This window comes from Xiphophorus maculatus, chromosome 7, assembly GCF_002775205.1.
Source record: "Xiphophorus maculatus strain JP 163 A chromosome 7, X_maculatus-5.0-male, whole genome shotgun sequence".
NCBI classification, from domain to species: Eukaryota; Metazoa; Chordata; class Actinopteri; order Cyprinodontiformes; family Poeciliidae; genus Xiphophorus; species Xiphophorus maculatus.
Window position 1 is genome coordinate 1,789,209 of NC_036449.1, and position 19,786 is coordinate 1,808,994.

Below are 19,786 nucleotides of genomic sequence, written 5' to 3' on the forward strand. Positions count from 1 at the left end.
AAAACAGAATCATCAGGTTCCTTCTGTCAGCTGTATTAATGATTTGGATCTCAGTTGGTGATAGACTGATACCTGAGAAATGGGAAAGGACCTGCTGAGAATAAACAAGATGCATAAAATAAATATAATTAAAATATCCATTCATACCCATATATGGCCTGTGACATCACCGAATGAAGAATGACAGAGGCTGGCAGACAGAAACACACAAGAACAAATAATTACTAGTTTTTCAGGAAATAACATTAATAGACTACGGTGTGTCAACACTGAAAGTCATCACACTTCATTTTCCAGATGTTGTTATGTCTAAGGAATGGCTTCCATGATGTTTGGAAGACATAGCAAAGCAAACATGGTGATTGAATGATGGAATGAGAAAAATAAACCAAGTGTGCTTGAATGCTTTTGTGCCGTCATTGCTAACAGTAAACTAAAGAGACAGAGGAAAAGGAAAATAATCAAGGAGTGAAAAAAACACACACGATGGAAAGAAACAAGAGAACAAACAGGAAACACAACTCAGTGAAAGGAAGGTAAAAAGTTCATATGAAAAAAGGGAGAGATAAGGGAAAGGATGCTTTAAATAAAATAGTGACTAGAACTAAAGAAAGCTAAAAATATGAGAAAGTTAAACAAAGATTTGGGGAATGAAACCTGGGTACAAGAGGAAGGAGAGGGTAGATTTTTTATAAAAATAAAATAGTGAGATGAAAAGAAAGAGCAAGAAAAAACAGGAACGTTAAAATGAGGAATGTTCATATGCAGTACTGCCATCTAGTGGTGGAATCTAAGAATTACAAAAGCAGAAAAAAGTCTTTGATGTTTGGTATCTGCCCAGCACAGAAAAGCTTCGTGTTTTGTGGCCAAAAAGCTCCATTGGTCTCTTCAGACCAAGGATTTTTTTCCCCCACTTGTAATGGAGTCTCCCGTATGCCTTCTGGTAGACTCTAGTTGCGCCTTGATCTGAGTGGTTATCAAATTTCCCATTTTGCATTTTAAAACAAAATTAAACGCTCACATTTTTTGGGGGGTTTTTCATTTAGGCTTTCAAATTACCACTCTTTACCAGTGGGTGGCAGTATTGTAACATTTCAGAACGAAGAAGGAGCGGGTGTTTTTTAAGCACAATAAACGATCTTTGGCTGCGGTGCTGCACTCACAGCTCTTTTATGCTGTTAAGCGAACTCCAGCCAGTTACCTCCTGCCAAAGAAACGAACCAAAATGCCGGGAAACACCGCTGGACATAAAGTCGGTAAGGAAGGGATTTTGTGAACCACCTGAAACGCTGTTGTTTTATATTTTTGAGAAGCCGAGCAATAATTGGAATATCTCGTCTCTGCGTTCAATTGTTGCTAAGCTAACTTCCCGGCGAAGCGGTAAACACACCCAGATATCGAAGCTGCTCTGTTAACCGATAATGACTCGGTGGTTGAGTCGTCGTCTTAGTTTATTTTATTAAGAGGTAAGGCCTCACTGACTTGGGCTTGTGTTATTTCAACGTGGGAAGTGTTGTTTACTAGCTCATTTGAAACTAGCGGTGAGGACGCACGTGAGAGTGTTCCCTCCCTCGACACGAGTCGGTGACAGCTGAGAGACAAACGAGAGGTCTGAACATGGGAGATGGATCATAGACTTTAGGACCCGGGCTCAACCATCTGCAACCACTAGCAGTGAGCTCTAGGGTGGTCTCTGTGTACTACAAGGGGAAAGGGAAGGTACACGACATATTTTGGAGTTGGTGGTAAAATAAAGAAAGTAGAGCTGAAGATGTGAGAATTCCTGTCGAGGAGGATAAAGAGTTACATGATTAGTGGTGAGGAAATCACAGGAGCAGCTTGGAGATAAAACATCAGAAGGAACGGTTGACTAAAAGCAAATATCCCTCGATATATTGGAGAATATGCAGATTGTTGATGAGGCAGAGGAAGACACTATAATAATTCTTACTTGAAGAATTATTATAGTTGTTAAACAACCATTGGTAAGTTGTTAAACAATGGCCATTGGAGCTCAGATCCTCTGTCTAACTCTATTCAGTAGTTTCTCTGTGTTTTGCAGTGAAAGTTATCTATTCATAGTTCACTTTGTGGCCATGTGTCCATTTCATCTGCATCATTTCATACTACTTTCTTATCCTTTGGATTGTTTCAGGGCAGAAGCTGTGCATCTAAATGCCTCCCTGGCTTCTATAAACTTACCGGTCAACTATTGATAACCCACACACCACTTCCAGTTTGCAGTCTAACACTCTCGACAGGATTTGTGAAGATTTGTCTCGATTCAGCCTGTGTGAGAGCTTAGACTTTGCTCTGAATCCTGGGTGAAATTTTGGTGCCAGTGATGAGTGCCGTTGGTGAGGGTTCATCAAGAAATTGTTGGAGCTGACGTTGCCAAGTTCTTTCAGCTGAAGAAGACTCTGATCAGGGAGTCCTCGGCATCTACCTGTGCTTCTAACGGCGCGTAGAACATCTGGAGGCGCTTTGCAACACGCCGCCATGCCCACCAACCAGTCATCGCCGTGGGGCGGAGGGAATCTCAGGGCATGTTCCAACACTCATAATGCCCCCACTGCTGCCTTGGTTTCAGGTGCAACCTTTAAATCATCTTTCAGGCACACTCCACCGGAGCTCCCCAAGTCTACCAGCATCTACAAACATCTGCCATCTACCGGTGCTTTATCCATGATGTCATCTGTGTGTTCTGTGTGGGAGAAAGACAGTGGAAACAGTTCAAACACCAGAAGTCATCACCTTGGATCAGAGAAGTCAGTGAAGCAGTCAGAACACCAGAACCGGACTCAGAGACCAAATCAGAACCTGGCAGTGTCAGAACCGAATCGACCTAACGCCAGGATCATGGCACAGGAGGTCCAGCTGAGAGGAGTCACTGAGGGCTGTTTACCAACCCAGATCCTTCAGTCTGGAGACGGATTGGTACGTAGTCAGGATTCCACTGACCATGTGCCACTAGAGTCTTCACCAGGTTGTCATGGAGACCTGTTCATCAAAGGACATGCCACTGTGCCACGATGCGCCAAGCTGATGGTGAGTGGGTTCATCTCCTGCACTGAGGCCAGAGCAGCAGATATACAGCAGGTGTACAGAAAATATACAACAGGGGCCAGTAGTGCTTGCTTCCCCTCTGGCTGAAAGCATGACTAGTGGTGTTCCTGTTCTCCATTGTTACTGCTCATCCTGCGCTGTTCAACCAACAGAACAGCAGTTTTATGGTGGCAACACAACCGGAGATTACATCCACTTTATCACTCAGGAATCCATGCAGACTGTCTGCCATGGCTGCACTTGTCTATTACCCATGAAATGAATAACAACCATTGAAACATTAGTGAATACAGCTCCAAAAATTCAGTTAGACACTGTATGGTAGTCAGACATTTTCATATTTTGTCATGCTAGAAATATCAATTTATTCATTTTTATTTTAGATTTTATGCAAGGAAGACTCTTTAGTTTTCTTTCTTTTTTTAATAAAAAATGTGGCAAGCATAATTCACTCCCTTATTAATTGAAGGTCTAGACTTTGACTAGGAAAGTGGTACCCAAAGTCAGTCCTCAGGGGTCGACTTCCTGCACATTTTAGTTCTCTCCCTGGATGTAGCAACAAGCGTTTCAGAATGTCAATGTTCTTCTTAGAACATTGACATTCAATGTTCTAAGAAGAACATTGGCTCTAATGAGCCATCATTTGATCCAGGTGTGTTAAACCAGAGCTAAAACATGCAGGATGCCGACCCTGGAGGACCCACTTTGGGCACCACTGAAGTGGGTCCCTGAAGTGGGTTTAAATCAGAACATAAAAATGTTCCGATTTAAACCATATCATTGCAACTCTAGCTGAATGTTTGGGGTTGTTGTCTTTCAAGATGAATATCAGCCTGTAATAGTTTTCTTGCCCTTTACTTAGGTCCTGCCATCACCTCTAACTCATGTATTTGACCCTGATGGGGAAAATCTTTCCCACAGCATGATGCTGGCACATCTATATATTTTTTTCTTTCCTTTTATTGCATGTAAGCCGGAAATGTTCCTGACCTGTCTGCTGTGGTCCTTTGGGATCTTCATGTTCTCTAACAAACCTCTGAGGCCTTCATAGAGCAGCTGCCTTTGCACTGAGATTTAATCCCATACACTTAGATTCTATTCAAGTCTATCTTTAAAATCTCAATGAAATACAAAAAGTTTAAGCAGTATAAATACTTTCATGTCACATGTTTTGTGACTGCGGTTATCTGGTGACACTTTTTCTGTTTTATTCTTCAGCCTAAGACTATAGACTGTTCCTCTTCACCACCAGTGCCTCACCTGAGCTTGAAGCTGTCCAAACATCAGGGAACAAAGTTATGGAAGAATACCTCTGGCCACAACGGCACAAAGCAAGAAACGAGAAGCACAAAGTGGCAGCTGAACGCTCCACGGAGGGGTCATTCGACTAAGGCGCCAACAAAACACACTAAGACTCAAAATGGCCGTGCAACACGGTCGCCTTCAAGGAATCAGCGGCTAGATAAATTTGGTCCTGCAGGTGTTCTGGTTGCAGCTGCGAACCGCAAATCCCACAGTGCACCATTGCCCCGGCTATCTACATGCAGAGGACTGGATTCATCTCTCTGCAGCAATGTGTCAGCTGTTCGGTGTGGCGATCAGCGTCTGCAGCCCACAGGGCTCCATGCTGGTGAAGGTGTAGCTCCATGTCTTGCTGGAGCTTTGGTGGGCTCAGTGACCAATCAGATTTCAGCCATTCACCTCACCAAGGAACAACAGTCTTCCTCCACTTCAACTCAGTCCCTGTACTCATCCTCATCAGTGACAGAGGAGCAGCTGATGAGGTGAGTCAGTGGTTTTAATCATTGTTTTTTTTTTTATCCACTTAACTTGGAGTGTCTCATTCTCACCTTGTTTTCCAGCTTGGAATGTGTGATGCAGGTGGATGGAATGGAGGAGGAGCTTCTAGATGAGCTGGAAAATGCCTTCAGTGATGATGGTGAGTTCATTAAAAGTATATTTTATTACCTGATTTATTGTTTAGACAGTTAAGCAGGGTTTACCCCAAAAAACTTCCTAGGCCCGGTGGTCGGGGTGCCGAGGCGGTCCATCGTGTTTTTGTATTAAAGATGTTAAGTTGACAGGAAATGTAAAAGTTTTACTGAGTAATTATATGTTATGGGAAAACATCTCCAGTGAAACGCTATTGAAACCCACAACTATAGAGTCTTAAAACAACAAATCAAAAAATACAACTAAAATGAATATCAATTATTTGCACTTCTGTTTAATCCAAATTAAGTCAGCGCCTCCATAAGGTCCCATAAATGCTAATATTTTAACACAGACCACAGATACATAAATGTAACATTTTTTTATTGAGATGATCAATGGCTTTAGCATACTTAAATTAAAATATTTTAAATTGTTTCACATCTAAATGTAAGATTTTAAGGAGCTGGCAAGTTAACTTGGTAAAAGTTCAAAGAACAATATTTATAGTTAGATTGTTTTGTTACCATAGCTACAATCTGATGCTATGAGTTTAATCTTTGAGTTTGAGCTCTGTTTGTTCACAAATACAAATTAGTAAACTGCAGTTATAACTGATTGCTTTTTAGGCTGGCCAATTAAACTACTCCCCTTCTCCCAGATTTCACTAAATCTAACAAAGCTGTTAGAGGTGCTGATGTTTTTAGCAGCAAGAGGGGCCCCTAAGTCAGATTCTGCTCAAGGCGTTAAACAGCCTTGGACCGGCCCTACATGATGAGTTAAATCCGCTGCACTGCACAGAAATGTGCAACAAACGGGAGATTTAATTTAATGCTGCTGATGTGGCTTTAGTAGCTCTTCCATTTTGTGACTGTTGAGTTTTTAATAAGCGTCACAGAAACTACGTGGCCATGCACACTGACTCTGGCTGACTAAGTGGACAAAGCATTTGGTAACCGGTATAACCGGAAAAATAATGCTAAAAATAATAATAAAATAATATAAAACCAGCGTGATGCCTGACTACAAGGTGAGCGCGAAAGCTGCTCCGTGGGCTGAACCTGCATGATGAGGTTAGTTCGTTAAACACTAATGCACCGGCCAACCGGGAACTCATACATAAACTTTACAGGGAAGACAGAGCTACACGCTGGGCAGTGTGTTGAAATGGAAAACACTGATGGTAAATCCAGATTTTTTTTATTCAACTGGAACTCTGGACAATATGGAGATGAGACATAATAATTCTCTCTGTTTCCATTTTCAGATGATTCAGAATGTTATTCCATCATTCGTTCTTCTTCTTCTGATGCATCAATTCCTTGCATCTCTAGGTAACACACACCCCCACAGCACACACACACAGCAATGTTATAAGCCTGGTGGATCACCAGACTTATAATACACTGAAGACTATTGCTTTCAGGCCCTACTCCTAACTATAACCCTAACCTAATCCTGCTTCATGCTTCTCCACACCGTTCTGCCTGACCTATCTGCTGGGGTACTTGGTTGTCATGACGCTGGTTGCTCTATAAAAGGCCCCTGCATACTTCATCTGAAGCCGAACAGCTGACTGCTGGTGGTTTTGGCACGTTCGTATTTGCACACACCTTTCATAAAACGGCGCAGACCACCTGGGCGACACCCTTCCTCCATCTACATACGTCCCGCCTCTACCAGCAACGCTCTCTCTCCCTGAATCCTCAGTTTTGCTTTTCGGCCAATGTCACAAACAGAGCGCCACAATTTTCTGCAGGCAGCCTCTTTCGTGAATGACGACATTACAGTTTCCATCCAGGAGTTATTAACCATTTACCAGTTATTTAGTGAAGAATCTTAAAAATTTACATAATTCCTCATTGCGCAAGTTAAATGTTCCTCAAAGGTATACATGTCTCCTGTGAATGCAGAAACCGGATAGTGGAAGTAGACTAGTTGAAGAGAAATATCAACAATGCTGTCTGAGCGCATAAAGCACAGCAACAGACTTCTGACCAAGCAGACAATACTTCATATAGAGCTCTGTAGAAATAGTTTAACTAGGGTCTGGAGTCAAGTTTGCAATTTTCATCATGCATCTGCGTCAGTGAGAACCAATTTTAGTACTTTAAATGAGGTATGTTGGGGTCATAAGGGTCTAACACACCTGTTAGAGAGCATGGTGTCAGTTAAGTGTTGGTTAAGATTGGGAATGTACTAGTAATGGTTAGGTTTTTAAAGAATCTGTAGTCAGGAAAATGATTGGTCGTGCACGCCACAGATCTGGCCTTACTGGAAGTGTGACAAGAAGACAACAATAAAAAGTCCTGTTAGTTGTTTACTCTGCTCAGATGAGCCCAAGCAGAGCTTTTAGGCCTGAAAGTAAAACACTGTGTTTTTTAAAAAGAATGACACTGCACTTTACTCTGAACACGTCGTCCCCATGGTGACACATGCCAGATGGTGGCAACAGCATTCTGTGTGGATGCTTTTCTTTAGCTGAACAGGTAATCTGGTCAGAGTTGATGAATATAAGGAGGAAAGAGAACCACTTACGGACGATGAAAGACATGAATATATTTTATCTCATTAAAATACTTTGCTTGTAATGTAACAAATATCTGAAAAAGTTTAAAGGTACTGATCCCTGATAATAAATCCAAATCCATATGTGCTCACAAATGTTTTAGTTTTTTCAGAAACAAAATATTCAACATCTTCCTTTTGCCTTCACTTAGAAAGGAAGCTGCAACCCAGACTCCCTTCCTGATTGGTCCTCCTGGCCCTCAATCAAACATCTTCCCAGCTGATCTGGTCTCCCTGTTGTCCTCTCAGTTTGTTGTTGGACAGGCTGAAAGCAGCAGATGATGGTGGAAAGCTCTGCTGTATTGTCTCTGGACAGCTGATTCTCTGCTAAAACAACCCAGATCAGGAGCACTATTGTTTCCTTCCCCAACTGGTTTGTTCCTCAGCTCATTCACTGAGCTCACTGACACCCTGAACTCTCCACATCTCCACCTGAGAGCTCCACCTGTTTATATTCCATATAGTTAGAAACCTGTCTGTAATTCCAAAGTAACCTGTCAGAAGTTTAGCTGAATCTGGAAATCTCATCTTGTCTTCTATATGACTGTCATGTGAGTATGTCTGAGCTTCTGTTGTTCTTAAAGAAATGAAGTTTAGCCGGTATTAATCCTCCACTAAATGACCGTAGAACAGTCGGATCAGAATTGCTGTCCTTTGTGTGTAAAGGCCTCTGCCACCTAATCCTACCTGGCATCATGTTACGCACATGTAGAGCACCTTGTGTTACAAAATGAATCTGTGACCTGATGCCAGATGGTGTTAGTTAAATGTCACTGAGTTCGCCTGTGGCTGCATTACTTTTTAATTTGCTCAGGTTGTGGTTTGCTGTGTTAATTACAAGCTCTACTGTTTAGATCCCATTGATAAATCTACATTTAAAATGTTAAATAATGCTGTCCAGTGTGCTGTTTGTTTTCTTTGGCTGCACATATCGAATCAGAGGTTTTTCTAAAGCTCTGAGTTACACTGTTGTCTCTCTGTGGATCACTGGAAATCTACAATTACAAGAAAATTTTTGCTTATTTTCATTCATGGTTTCTGTTCATTTTGATCAAAGTTTTCTTCCACTCTTCTCTGTTAGATAGCTCAGCTTCCTCCCTAGGGCTGGAGGATATGGCTGAAAAACACATCTTAATATAAGCTGATATAGATAGTCATTGTTGTTTTTTTTTCTTTTAATATTTGAAATACCACCAGCTGGTGATGTGACCTTTTCTGTTTTATCCACACGCGATTGTTGATTTTTAACCAGTTATGAGCCACGGTGGGGAAACCTCAAGCTGCTGCGCAACTAACAGGTTGTTGCTAGTTAACCAAAGAGTGAGTTAGTTGATGTCACACACCTTGCTTCCCTGGCTGTGAGGGGTTGAGCAGTCCTACCTACATCTCCCAGGATGCTGTGTGGTTCTAGATTAGAGAACCACACAGCATTCTGGTGCTGTGTGGGTTTTCAGTAAAATTATTGAATATTTGGTCAATAGCATTGTCTATTGATATTAATCACATGTCTATCATGATGTATTGTTTCATTGTCCTTCTACTGGAGTCCTGGATTATTCCACAAAAATGAAGCAACAATTCTCAGAAAACAGAAATGTAATCATCGTCAGCGATGCCAGTCATTTAAAAATAACTCTCTGTTAACACTGTTGACAGAAGTCCTGGGTCAACCATCCAAAGCACTAAATTCAGGTGCTGTGATTATGTCCATGGTCACATTTGTGTAAAACCCACATAGGCATACAGACTAGTAACAATTTAGGGACGATCCTTCTCTATTCCAACATGGCTGTGCTCAGGTTTGCAGACCAAGGTCCATAAAAACATAGATGAATGAGTTTCATGTAGAAGAATCTGACTAGTCTTGCATAAATACCTGATCATTCAGGTATTCATTCAGAGATCATTCTCTGATCTTACAAATGTTGATTGGTCAAAAACTGCCATCAGCTCCCTCCACTCCTCGACCCTGTCGAGGAGTGGAGCTTCAGCTCAGCCTTCAGCCTTCCTAGAAGAGCTGAAGCTGTGTTGCTGTAAAGAGTGAAACCTTGTGGATTAAGAACGGGAAGTCTCAAGTTCATGCGAGTGTGAGGGCAGATGAGTGAATCTGTTGTGAATATTTATCAACATTCCTGCAGTCAGTGGATTTTTTTTCCTTTTATTACTTTAGCATTTGATCACATCCAAACTTTTTTGGAATTATGGTTGGATTCTTTAGTCTTTCTGTGGAGAGCAGTGAAGAGCAGTCAGACCAAACCTGTGAATCATCAACCTGTTCAACTCTTCTTATTCCTCCTATCATCCCTTCCTGGTCAGTATTGAAGAGCCGATGGTGTTGGGGGCAGAGGATGATCGAGAGGAGCAACCGGCGCTCGTCCCCAGCTTGTTTCCCCTCATGCGCCCCACACTCTACTTCAGCACAGCCAATGAGAAAGGTCAGGAGTGATTCCTCTGTAGTTTAGAACCAGTAGATGCTCTTTACCAGCTGATCTCATGTCTGATGTTCTGCAGTGGAGCTGCTGCCTGCCGAACAGAGACGCCTACTCAAATGGAAGATGAGCTCCGTTACCCCCAACATCGTCAAGCACACCATCGCTAGGTCACACTTCAAAGCCACCAAGAGTGAGTCATCACACACCAAAACCTGCACACCTTTCAGACAGTGAGATGGGAATCTGTTTAGTCACCCTGAGTGAGTGAATTGTGTTGTTAATGCAGAGAGCAACAACTGGCTGGGCTGCTGGGGACACCACATGAAATCTCCTGGCTTTAAGGCCATCGGGGAGCACCAGAAGGCAAGTATCTGCACGCACACACTCCTGCCAATGTACCTGCAGTCTCCAGATTGTGGTTGTTCTTTTTTCTTTTTTGCAGTTGAACCACTTTCCAGGAACCTTTCAGATTGGCAGGAAGGACCGACTTTGGAGGAATCTGTCCAAGATGCAGCATCGCTTTGGCAAGCAGGAGTTTAACTTCTTCCCAAAGACGTTCATCCTTCCTCAGGATATCAAACTGCTGCGGAAGGCATGGGAAGATAGTGGCTCCAGGAAGAAGTGGATCATCAAACCTGTACGTTCTGCACTTTTCTGATTTTGTGTGAACTACTTATTTTTTCTTTTCTTTTGTTTTTAAGTAGAGATTTATTTTACATTGGAGTACATGGTGCAGTACATTACATCAATGGCGTAAAAGACCACAAAACAAACAGAAAAAGAAGCTGAACATGTTGTGTTTTACTGAATGACTATGTGAACTACTTCTAAATGTCGTGTAAAGAAGGACTTACACAGTTAAAACCAGAAGTTTGCACACGTCAAGTAAAAAGACACAAAGGCCTGTTTTGTTCCTCACTGAACTTAAATATGACCAAATGTCTTTTGCCTCAGTTTGGTTAAAATCACCAAACTAAATGCCAGAATAAAGAATGAAAAATATGTCGGTGATTTATATATTTTTGTCAGTTTTCACTTTGGTGAATCAGGAAATTTGATCAGAGACCGGATGTGTCAACTTAAACACTGAGTCTGTTATAGATGAAAAAAAAAGTTTCTTTTTCCTTAATGTTGTTCTTCTGTCTCCCAGCCTGCGTCAGCCAGAGGAATGGGGATCCAGGTCATCCACAAATGGAGTCAGCTGCCCCGCAAGAGACCATTGCTGGTGCAGAAGTAAGCAGCACAGATCTGACCAAAGCTCACTGTCACTATGTGTATGGAAACATTTCCCTCTGCTTCCTTATCTGCAGGTACCTTCACAAACCCTACCTCATTGGCGGGAACAAGTTTGACTTGCGGATCTACGTCTATGTGACATCCTACGAGCCGCTCCGAATTTACCTGTTCTCTGACGGATTGGTCCGCTTTGCCAGCTGCAAGTGAGAATGAACAACATCCTGTTGGGTTATGTGGGCTGGAACTGATCCATACTGAGGCAGCGGTTCTGTTTCTCTGCAGGTATTCGTCTTCCATGAAGACTCTAAACAACAAGTTCATGCACTTGACCAACTACAGCGTGAACAAGATGAACTCTGAGTACCAGACAAACAGCGATGACAAGGCCTGCCAGGGACACAAATGGTAACTCACAGGACATTTGGAGAGTGTGTGGGGGTAGAACCAGACCTTATAGTGTGCAGCATTACAATCACAGAGGATACTTGAATGAAGTATTTGGTGGGATTTTTTATTGTTTTTGCAAGTTGTGCATAATAATTCTGCATGTCAGTTATGTACAGTACAGACCAAAAGTTTGGACACACCTTTCTAATTCAATGGGTTTTCTTTATTTTCATGACTATTTATAAGGCAAGAAATCCCACTTATTAACCTGACAGATGATCAGACCTATGAAGTGAAAACCATTTCAGGTGACGACCTCTTGAAGCTCATCAAGAAAATGCAGAGTGTGTGTAAAGTAGTAATCACAGTAAAAGGTTGCTACTTTGAAGAAACTAGAATATAAGGGCTATTTTCAGTTGTTTTACACTTTTTTGTTTAGTGCATATTTCCACATGTATTATTCATAGTTTTGATGCCTTCAGTGTGAATCTACAATGTCAATAGTCATGAAAATAAAGGAAACTCATTGAATTAAAAGGTGTGTCCAAACATTTGGTCTGTACTGTATGTGTCCTGTTGGCTGGATTCTCTCTGCCCTCGATGCTCACATACGATGAATATTTTAATAATCGCAAAGATGCCAGAGCTCAGAAATGGTGCAGTATACATTTTGATGAAGCTGTGTCAAAACATTATCATCGCATTATTTAGCAACACGATCCCTGCTCCATGTTTTCCTGATCTACTGTCCCCCTACTGTAACGTTCAGCCAATAAAACACAGCTTCTTTTCCATTTTGTTAATATTAAAGTCAAATATTTTTCTGTTGTGTCTTTTCAGGGCTTTGAAGGCTCTGTGGCATTTCCTTGGCTCTAAAGGCATCAACACCAACCTGATATGGGAGAAGATTAAAGACATTGTGATCAAAACTATTATAGCGTAAGTTCACTGTTCGATTTACTGAGAACTTTCTTTACAGATTATGGTGTTCTGTCACAAACACACTTATCAAGGTCTAATGACACATTTAGTTCAGGAGGCAATATGTTTTATAGGATTTATGAGAATGATACAATATTTTAGTAATGTTGTAGGGAAAAAAACTACAAAATTTTCACAAAGTTAGCAAATGTTTCAAAGATCAAACTCGTTTCCTCATTTGATTCTAAATTGTTTAATGAATAAAAAAACATTAACATCACATATCAATAAAAACTAGGTTTAGTTTTTAGTTGTGTTTAAAATAAGTGCAGGCCATCAATACTAACTAGAGCAGCTTTAGAAGAAGTGACATTTCTACATAGCTAATAATTTAGCAGTAGGTGTAGTAGAGTACTGCGACAGACTGGCGACCTGTCCAGGGTGTACCCCGCCCAACCTCACCAGGTACAAAGCTGTACAGAAAATGGATGGATGGATTTAGTAGAGTAACAGGAAACCCACAATGATGTGCATCATGCTGATACAACATAGTTGAATCATGGGTTGAATAGAGTGTGTTCCAAATAAACCCAGGGCTCATTCATTGTGGGAGCAAACAGAATTCAAGCAGGCGGTTCCTGTATAAGGAAAAGGGCATCATATGTTGGACATGTTGGTTAGAGAACGTCAGAGTGAAATAACTTGTAGACATTCAGGAGTTAAGCATAGCTTTTAAAGTTGGTAAAGGGAAAACACAAAGAATGCAGAGAATGAGAAAACCTTCTGTTCCAAATGAAGAAGAATGAATAAACTCATAAAGAATCAGCCAAATATGTTTTTTTTAACACATTGCCATTAATCTGAACACAACTGTATCTGAAAACTGTTTTAAAAGAACCTCAGCCAGTTCTGAGTTCTGACCTGTAAAACTGTTTTACACTTTGAACTAGAAATGGAGTCCAGGTCCTACACAGAGCATTGTTCTTACATCACTTTGGCTTCATCAGTCAAAGCCACAGTAGCTGTCCCAGACTTGTTCATAGACCAAACACCTTGTTTGTGTGAAAAGCTAAAACAATACCAGAATCAAACAAGTTTCCTCATTTCTGTTTGCTTCTCAGTTCTGAGCCATATGTGAACACCCTGCTGAAGATGCACGTGAAAACACCTCACAGCTGCCACGAGCTGTTTGGCTTTGACATCATGCTGGACGAGAACCTAAAACCCTGGATCCTGGAGGTCAACATATCACCCAGGTGACACACAGACCGCTGCACCTGCTGTCAGATGGAAGGCTGTAGAGACGCGTCTGTAGCTCTGCTCTCTGTCCTTCAGCCTCCACTCCAACTCTGCCCTGGACGTTTCCATTAAAGGCCAGATGATCAGAGACCTCCTGAACCTGGCCGGCTTCAGGATTCCCCCGAGAGAAGAAGTGGTGTCCTCCTGCAGCAGTGCCTCCAGCTCCACCAGCAGGTAGGGAGGACCTTCTACACCTCGGTTTCTATCGCTGGGATTCTGTGTCCAAGATGAAAAAAGGGATTGCCTCGGTGACCTTTTATTTTTTTTGTGTGTGTTTTGGGGGGGTTTTATGCAACTCTGAGGAAAAATATTAAAATTAGTGTCTCTGTTTTGTAGTTTGCATGGAGGGAACAAAGAAAAGAGAAAATCTGACCTGTCTGCTGATGAGAAAGTAAAACGAGCATTTTACCTTGCACAGCGCTATGCCGACCAGGTAAACAAACGCATGCACACAGCTCTGTTACAGCAGGTGAGTCTACTGATACCAGAATCAAATATCATCTGATTTCAATAAGTGCTTTTATTAGATGACATTTGAAAGAAACTACATGCACAATGTTGCTAGTTTTTCTATTTTCTCTCCTCACAAAGAGAAAAATAAGTTTTTAACTTGTTTGTCTCCTCCTGCCTCATAAAGGACTTCCTATCATCAGTGTTGGACATTTTGACTCCTGAGGACGTCCGCGTGCTGGCCGAGAGCGAAGATGAACTGAATCGACGAGGAGAGTTTGAGCGCATTTTCCCATCGCATACTTCATCACGCTACCTTCGCTTCTTTGAGTGTCCCAGATACCTCAACATCCTGCTGGATCAGTGGGAACAGAAGCACTGCAATGACCGGACCAAATGTGAGAGCCAAGGCAAAATAAGCTCCGTTTTCCAGCAGGAAGCTTAGTGCCATATGGTGAAGAAACATTCGATTAGAATTGTTTGAACTGCATCTGTTTTGCTACATGAGAAAACCTGCAATCTTTTTTAGAATTTTTTTAAAGTAGTGGCCCAGTGATCATTGTGTTTCTCTCTATGATCTAACTAAAGTACCTGCATGGAAAAAAAGTTATTTTTGGCAGCAACGTAACCTGTTGAAATTTTTTTGTGTCTTGTGTACAGGCATCAGTTTGCTGAGGCTTCTCTGTCATAAAGGAATCCATCTGGGGAGCAGTGACCCCGCTCACATGGTGAGATGCTCCAGGGCCAGAGGCCATCACAACCCCGTTAGGTCATCCAGGCAAGACAGCTGCTTTCATAAAGAAGAGGAAATAGAAAAGAGAAACAAGAGCCTTAAACACATGATCACAAAAGTTAGATTTTTGGTACAATTATTTGATGATTGAATTTTTTTTCTCGTCATATTTATCATCGTCTAACTTCATTAGAGACCCACAGAGAAGTCAAGCAGTCGTTCACACAGAGGCCCTGATCAGAAATCATCCAGTTAGAAAAAAGAAATCCTGTCTAGGAAACATAAACATCCATGGCGTTAGCACTGTATCATCTCATCTACACTGTTAGTGTAGATGAGGGAAGACCAGGTTTTTTTTATTTTATTTTTTTAAGAAAGATATAAGAAGCTGAGAAGGTGGAACCAAGAGGGAAGAAGCCTCCCTGAGAGCTGCAGATGTTAAACGTCCGTCTCTTTTTCTGGTTGTTTGTGTGCAGTGGTCCAAGTATAGCTACAAGTCGAGGTTGGAACCCCTGAAGCCAGGTGTGGTGAGTCCATCCAGATCCAGGTAAACAGCCACAGCGCCATGGAAACCAATCCAAGCAATGCAGCTCCTCTACCATGAAGTTGTCAAAAATATTTTCAAAATAAGAACACTGACATTTAACCTTTTGGAGATAAAAAGAAAAACTTGCTCACTTCAGTTATTGTCTTCCTGATTGGCCATTATGACTTTAGACACGCAGTTTAACATTTGCTTTACTGGTAGAAACATTTCCAGCATGTTTCTGACATTGACCAGGTCTGATGGTGACCCTGTAGTGTCTCATAGAGGACACAGTCAGCATCTAGACCTCCATGATGCACCTCAAGGCTGCAGTTATCCATGCAGCCTTGAGATGCTGCACTTTTTCTGTACACTCAATTTTACATTAATGTGCCTGCATACAGTGGTACTCAGACATACCTGTGAAATAAAATCTTTTAGTAAAACCAGCAATTATTAGAGACATGTTTGATTTATGTGATGTAACCTGACAGAATCATGTTTATAGAAGTGGATTTCGGCCACAGAGTGGAAAACAAGCTGACCTGAATCTCAGAATTCTGACTTTTGGTCTCAGAAGATTAAAGTCAGAATTTTGAGTAAAGTAGGGGTTTGACTTGCAGACATTCCTGACACCAGTGTCTCTCTGTGTGTGTTGTGTTTCAGGGTGGTGGTCAGCCACCATAACGCCTCTGATGACGACTGTTCAGACCCAGAGTCGCCGTCTGTGTCCAGTCTGCCCAGCTCCCAGAGTACGGGGTCCAGTATAAGCAGCAGTGCCCGTGCCAGCCCTCAGCCCGCCCCCGTTCAGAACCTGCTGCCTCAGCACTTTTCCTCCTTCTGAGGACTCTGTGGTACCAGAACTGACACAGAACCTGGGTACCACAGAGTCCTCCAAAGTCTCTGGAGTAGAAAGAACAAAGGACTCTGTTCAGGTTTACTTTAACTGGACCATCATAGGGATGAGCAGCAGCTGCTTCTGTGGCCTTTAGAAAATCGATCTTGAAATTTCTGCTAAATTGAAGCAGAGAAGCTTTTACATAATTCTTTTTTGGATATTTTTCCAGGGGACCCCAAAGAGTGGCCCCTGCCCCCGATTGCTCTGGTGATGAAAGGATGTTCTGACTGTGTCTTGTCCTGAAAGCTGGACACACCCAGATGTCCTGATGTGTCCCTTCTGTCTGCACCTTTCTGACACGCCTGGGCCTGTCCGGTTGCCATGGTCTCAGTCTGTTGCAGTGCTGGCGTTTGCGGCTACGGTGAAACTTTGATAGCAGAATGGGATGTAATGTGAGATTTATTACAGTAGGCATGTCGAACATCGGCATGGAAACAAGCTTATCAGGCTGTGTTGAGGTCTGTGTAGAATCAGTGGGCCGAGTAGAGAATTCTGTGCAGATCTGTCGGCTCAGAACAAGAATTCACTGTGATAAGTCAGAGCTGCTGCATGCATCACACCAGCTGACACTTTATCCTCCAGGCTGATGCGGTGCTGATCCTCACTGCCTCTCCAGGAGTCAGGCTGCAGGGTTCTGCAGAATCAAAGTGTTCAATGCTTTTTGAAGGGCTGCTCTCAGCTGAAGCTTAACTGAAGCTGTTGCTTTATGCTTTCATTTCCCATGTTTCCAAGTTGCTTGAGTTTGTTTGAGCTTCATGTATTTCTTCTTAACAAGTTTCAGTTGGACTAACGTTCTACCTCTGTTATGGTGATGAGAGCAAGTAAATGCTGTAGTTCAAGTATTTCAGGGTCATACCCAGCTGCTGTGGGAGGCAGCTGGGATTTTGTGATGCAAAAGACAGAAGTGGGCTTCCTGCAACACAAAACCAAGGATGCACAAAGCTGAAAGGCGCTCAGTGTTTCTGTAACAGTGTTTGCTGATTTAATATTTAGTATTTTCCAGAAGTTTGTTTTTAACCCGGTGTATACACAGCTGCTAAACTAATGTTCCTGTTTTCACTGTTCTCTTCAGTAGAACAGTGTTTAATAAGCATAGTTTGACATCTCAGAACAAAAACCAATTGGCAGTGATTAGACTAGGATATTTGATGTTGTTGGGGGTCCTGCTGCACAGAGCAGCATCGATTTTGACAGGTTTTTATGGAGCAGAATGCTAACATCACATGCCTTAGAGTTGTGCCTTGTGTGTCATAACAGAAACATGAGAAAGATGATGAAACATGAGTGAATTGTTGCTTAATTAATAGTTACTTGCTTATTTTGAAACTGCTTGCTGAAATCTGATGGGTACAATCAGTGCTTCCCCAGACTGGGACCAGGACCACACGTTTCAATAAGTGTGGCGCCCTGACTTCCTCAGAAAAAAATAGAATAAAAAATTAGAAGGCGGAGCATATTTATGATAGAAACAGCTGTGTTTTTGTGAACATAGCTGACTTGGTTAGAAATTCTGCTAGCAGGTACATTGTAAAGTCTGACTAGTGTAATAAATATCATTGAAAACATGTCCATCTCCAGCTGTCTGCAGAGAAGCTGCTGCTGGTTTACTGAACATGCCTTAAGCCTCTGTGTGACAGCAGTGTCCCCACACTGAGGCATTCTCTGTTTGCTTTCACAGATGGGAATCTTTTTATGGATCTTTTTATCCACTGATCTTTGTTCAAGGATGTTTTAAATGCTCAGGTTGATATGGAGGAAATAAAAGTTATTTGTTATACAATTGTAATATGTGGATCATTTATTTAAAATTGTTTAAAAATATCTTTCACTGTAACCTAACGTTCTGTTTTGTTTAGAATTTGGCATTATAAGACTAAAAGAAAAATTTATTTGAACACTCCCTTAAAAAATGTAAAATGACCTTCTCGTAATTTGAACTTAAGAAATGTTGAGGAAGAAAAGAAATGATTAATTTAACTCAGGAATTACAGTTTTGCAACAAAACCCCTGCCAAACTATTTCTGTACATGCAGTTAAGGGATCTGTCTTGGTCTGCTTTTCTTCATATCTATCTGACAGAATGTTTTTTTTTTTTGTAGCTATAATTATTTCATGCTTTCATTTCATCACACCACACCCATCTTAGCAAAACCTCCATGGAGTGGTTGCAAGCTGTTCAGAATCCTGCTGCTGCCTGGCGTCAGACAAAATTCCTCTAGTTTTCACGTGTTGCTCCGATCTTGATGAAGCTACACTGTTTTCTTTAGTATGAAATTTAAGATTATTGTATTAATTCTAGAGCTCTTCATGGACAGGCACCAGGCTGTATCAGTGGGTCCCTGACTATTCCCTGACTGGTCCCTTTGATCAGGGTCTGCTGATGGTTCCCTGTGCTGTGCAAGGCAGTTTTTACCTCTACGGGAAATCCACTGCTGGACACTGAAGTTTAGAGTATTTTTCTAATGTTATCAAGCTAAAGTGAAGTGAATAATTACGTATTTGTTTCAGGTACTGATGCATCTTCCCAAGCAAAAAGATTAAATTTTTATATATATATATATATATATATATATAGAAATTGCGATCGACTCGATGACTTGACCAGCAGTCAACATCTCGATCCATTTCAAAGTGTTCTAATATGAATTCCAGGTTTTGCTTTCTGTCAGCTGCAGAATATTGTTCTGCCTCAAATAACCAAATCTGAGGAGCTGTAGTTAAGTCCTGATTCACAATGCCATAATGTTTTCCAACAACACAGATTCATTCCCAAATTATTTACTCAAAAACTTTACAAGGTACTGATCAGTTTCAATGCTAAATAAAACAATACAATAGAAAAACAGATACAATAAAATCAGTAAACTTAAATTATAACTTAGAAATTAAGATATCCATTTATTTATAACAATGTCACAATTTTTTTGAGCAGTGTTTTCCAAAGCCAGAATATTGAGCTAATAAATTACTTTGTGTCAGATGTTTTATTACAAAGCAAATCAACTGACTGCATTCTTCAAGTGCAGCAGTAGCTAGAATCCAATTGTTTGGTTGACCAACAAGATGTTGGTGAAGAGATTTTCCTGACCAAGCATGTGAACTAGTTTTGTGACATCATCTGAAGGAAAACAAAAGCTGCTGGATTTACTAAATATTAAGAATTGTTAATTCACAAATGATAGATTATTGGAAATGTACATGAGATATCAGAGAGATATCTAAAGATACCTCTGATCATGAGGTAGATCAGAAGCATGATTTATCTCATGCTTCTGAGATCATGAGAGGTTATTTTATGTCATTAATTTAGTAATTCTTGTTTATAGTGCTATCAAGAG

General features: G+C 41.3%; 1 protein-coding gene across 1 annotated transcript; it reads left to right on the forward strand.

Moving 5' to 3' along the window:
* Positions 1 to 1,167: 1,167 nt before the first annotated feature.
* Positions 1,168 to 18,234, forward strand: ttll4 (tubulin tyrosine ligase like 4). The gene is made up of 21 exons (XM_005805293.3): positions 1,168 to 1,256; positions 2,156 to 3,048; positions 4,285 to 4,850; positions 4,929 to 5,005; positions 6,266 to 6,332; positions 9,883 to 10,001; positions 10,078 to 10,188; positions 10,285 to 10,361; positions 10,441 to 10,635; positions 11,149 to 11,231; positions 11,309 to 11,437; positions 11,517 to 11,639; positions 12,462 to 12,560; positions 13,664 to 13,798; positions 13,878 to 14,015; positions 14,178 to 14,274; positions 14,479 to 14,689; positions 14,952 to 15,019; positions 15,501 to 15,571; positions 16,217 to 16,387; positions 16,446 to 18,234. The coding sequence occupies exons 2-21, from the start codon at positions 2,500 to 2,502 to the stop codon at positions 16,540 to 16,542; spliced, it is 3,183 nt and encodes a 1,060-aa protein (XP_005805350.2). The 5' UTR covers positions 1,168 to 1,256; positions 2,156 to 2,499; the 3' UTR covers positions 16,543 to 18,234.
* Positions 18,235 to 19,786: the final 1,552 nt, after the last annotated feature.

Excerpts from the sequence above, each read along its gene's own strand:
- ttll4 (XM_005805293.3), top strand. The coding sequence starts at position 2,500 with ATGCCCACCAACCAGTCATCGCCGTGGGGCGGAGGGAATCTCAGGGCA. Across the intron at positions 4,851-4,928 it reads ACAGAGGAGCAGCTGATGAG|CTTGGAATGTGTGATGCAGG; the intron begins GTGAGTCAGTGG and ends CTTGTTTTCCAG. Across the intron at positions 15,572-16,216 it reads GTGAGTCCATCCAGATCCAG|GGTGGTGGTCAGCCACCATA; the intron begins GTAAACAGCCAC and ends GTTGTGTTTCAG.